General features: G+C 37.2%; 1 protein-coding gene across 1 annotated transcript; it reads left to right on the forward strand.

The window, feature by feature from the left end:
* Window positions 1-1,131: 1,131 nt before the first annotated feature.
* On the forward strand, window positions 1,132-2,187 carry LOC132268699 (E3 ubiquitin-protein ligase PUB24-like). Its single transcript, XM_059769501.1, has one exon. It carries the CDS (start codon window positions 1,132-1,134, stop codon window positions 2,185-2,187), a length of 1,056 nt encoding a protein of 351 aa, XP_059625484.1.
* Window positions 2,188-2,520: the final 333 nt, after the last annotated feature.

Raw genomic sequence — 2,520 nt, forward strand, 5'->3', positions numbered from 1 at the left:
TATGGTTGATCACAAAGTAAATTCGAAGGCCTTCGTGTATTTTTAGACAAAATGATTTATTATATAATTATTTATTTAAATTATTATTTTTGTCAAACAAATATTTTACTGTGATCGAGCCAGAAATAATCAATGGTACTAAAATAAATATATTAATTAAGTAGTCGGATTGATGGCTTTATTTATCCGATAACTAATTATGCATAGAGGGGTCAAAGTGCAATATTGACTTAGTGGTTATTTATTATTTAATTGAAATTCAATTAATTTCTTTTAGTGGAGTAGAAATTAATTTATGAATTAATTGAATTGGGTCCATGGATCGGGCCAATTATTAATTCATTGTAGCCAATAAAATAATAGGCCCAATGGATTCTCACTCATAGCCCAACTTGATATTGGAATCATATTAGATTTGAGACATGTGAATTAGAGATTGAGAAGGATTTGTTGTTTCCTTTTCTTTACCTTTATATTGCCTATAAATATACATAGTCTATGAATATTTTAGGGGTGATTTTTGGAAGAAGGAAAAAGGAATAAATTTTCTCTCTCTAGAAAATTAGGGTTAGTGTTCTCATCTAATGGAGGCTTCCACAAGCCTAGTTTTCCAAGGTCATTCATGGAGGCTTATGAGTGATTCCTAAAGGCAAGACCATTACCAAGAAGATGAAGATCCATGGAAAAGTGTCTAGGAAAAGGAATCTACAATAAGTGAGAAAATTCACTTTAGAGGAAAGATTTAAAGGTTTACTCAGATCTTTGGTGTAAGTATTCAATCCATTAATTGATTGATACATCATAATTTATTTTTGCATAAAACTTGTCTCTATGTAATGAATCAAGATCTATGAATCAAAATCCCTCAAAAAGTTTTAAAACTTGCACGTTTCTCAACACTCGAAGCATGCTATAATTGTCAATTAATCTGGTTGTGACCATAGAATTGTCTATTGTATTATGGAAGCATGATGAGTAGTTAATGATTGCATTTGAAGCATTTTCATACACGACATAATGTGGGTTGAGATACATGTGTGTGGATTTTGAAAAGTTGAAAAAGATGGATTTGATGAGTTGGGAAAAAGATGGATTCCTCAGTATTTCATATGTCCCATATCTCTTCAGATCATGAAAGATCCTGTCACGGTGGTGACTGGCATCACGTATGACCGGGAAAGGATCAAGCACTGGCTGCTGATGGCGGAGGACAGCACGTGCCCGGTCACGAAGCGGCCTTTGCCTAGAGACTCTGATATGACGCCAAACATCACACTCCGCCGGCTCATCCAAGCATGGTGCATTATCAATGCCAACAATGGAGTAGATCGGATTGCTACCCTGAAATCCCCTCTCAACAGGTCTCATGTTCGTAAACTCGTTCGAGACCTTAAAGTGCCTCACCTCTGCGTAAATTCGTTAAAGAAAATGGAAGAACTCGCCAACATGAACGAAAAGAACGGGAAATGCATGGTGGAAGCGGGCGTGACAAGAGAGATGGTTTTGTTGATAGTGAAATGTTTCAAGGAAGGAAAATTTGAGGGTGTCGAGGAAGCTTTTAGGGTTCTACATCTTATATGGACTCCGAATTCTGAAAACAAGCAGTTGGTTAAAGAAAACTTTGATTTTATTGAGTCAATGATATGGGCTTTGGGATGTGATCATGTTGAGAATCATGTGGAGGTGAAAACCCATTCCCTGTTAACTATGAAAATGATCTTGGAGGTTGTGAGTTCGAATGTGCTTGAGCGATTAAGGCTCGATTTCTTCAAGCAGATAGTAAAGATTTTGAGAGAGAGAACTTCTCATGATCAACAAGTTCAGAAAGCTATCTTGCACATCTTAATAGAAGCTTGCCCTTGGGGGAGAAACAGGATGAAAATCGTCGAGGCAGGGGCGATTTTTGAGCTCATTGAACTTGAATTGGATAAGCCTGAGAAGAAGGTGACTGAACTCATATTCTGCCTTTTGGCTCACTTGTGTTCTTGTGCTGATGGGAGAGAGCAACTTCTAAGTCACGCGGGCGGTGTTGCCATGGTGTCGAAAAGGGTCCTGAGAGTCTCTCCGGCAACAGATGATCGGGCGATTCACAAACTTATGCTGAACTCTAGATTCTGTGCGACTCATCAACTTCTTCTAGAGATGTTGAGGGTTGGAGCTGTGTCAAAGCTTTGCATGGTGCTCTAAGCCGACTCCGAAAAATATTTGAAAAACCAAGCAAGAGATGTCCTTAGGATGCACTCTAATGTATGGAACAACTCTTCTTGTATTGCTGTGTATCTCTTAACAAGGGACACCAGGTGACATTTTTTGAAACATCCAATCAAAATTTTCTCAATTGGTATTTTATATTTGATGTGGTAATTTTTGTTTTTAAACATTATACGATTATGAAAAGAATAATGATTTGTCCTCCAAATCGGAGGACCAAAATATTGGTTTTTCACTGCTCGTATGATATGGTTCTCATCACAGAGTCATCATTGTTTTAAGGAAATGATCATCATGAAAAAAATTTCC

Source organism: Cornus florida, unplaced genomic scaffold (assembly GCF_030987335.1).
Source record: "Cornus florida cultivar Cherokee Brave unplaced genomic scaffold, ASM3098733v1 CherokeeBrave_3.0.0_Hap2_Chr08, whole genome shotgun sequence".
NCBI classification, from domain to species: Eukaryota; Viridiplantae; Streptophyta; class Magnoliopsida; order Cornales; family Cornaceae; genus Cornus; species Cornus florida.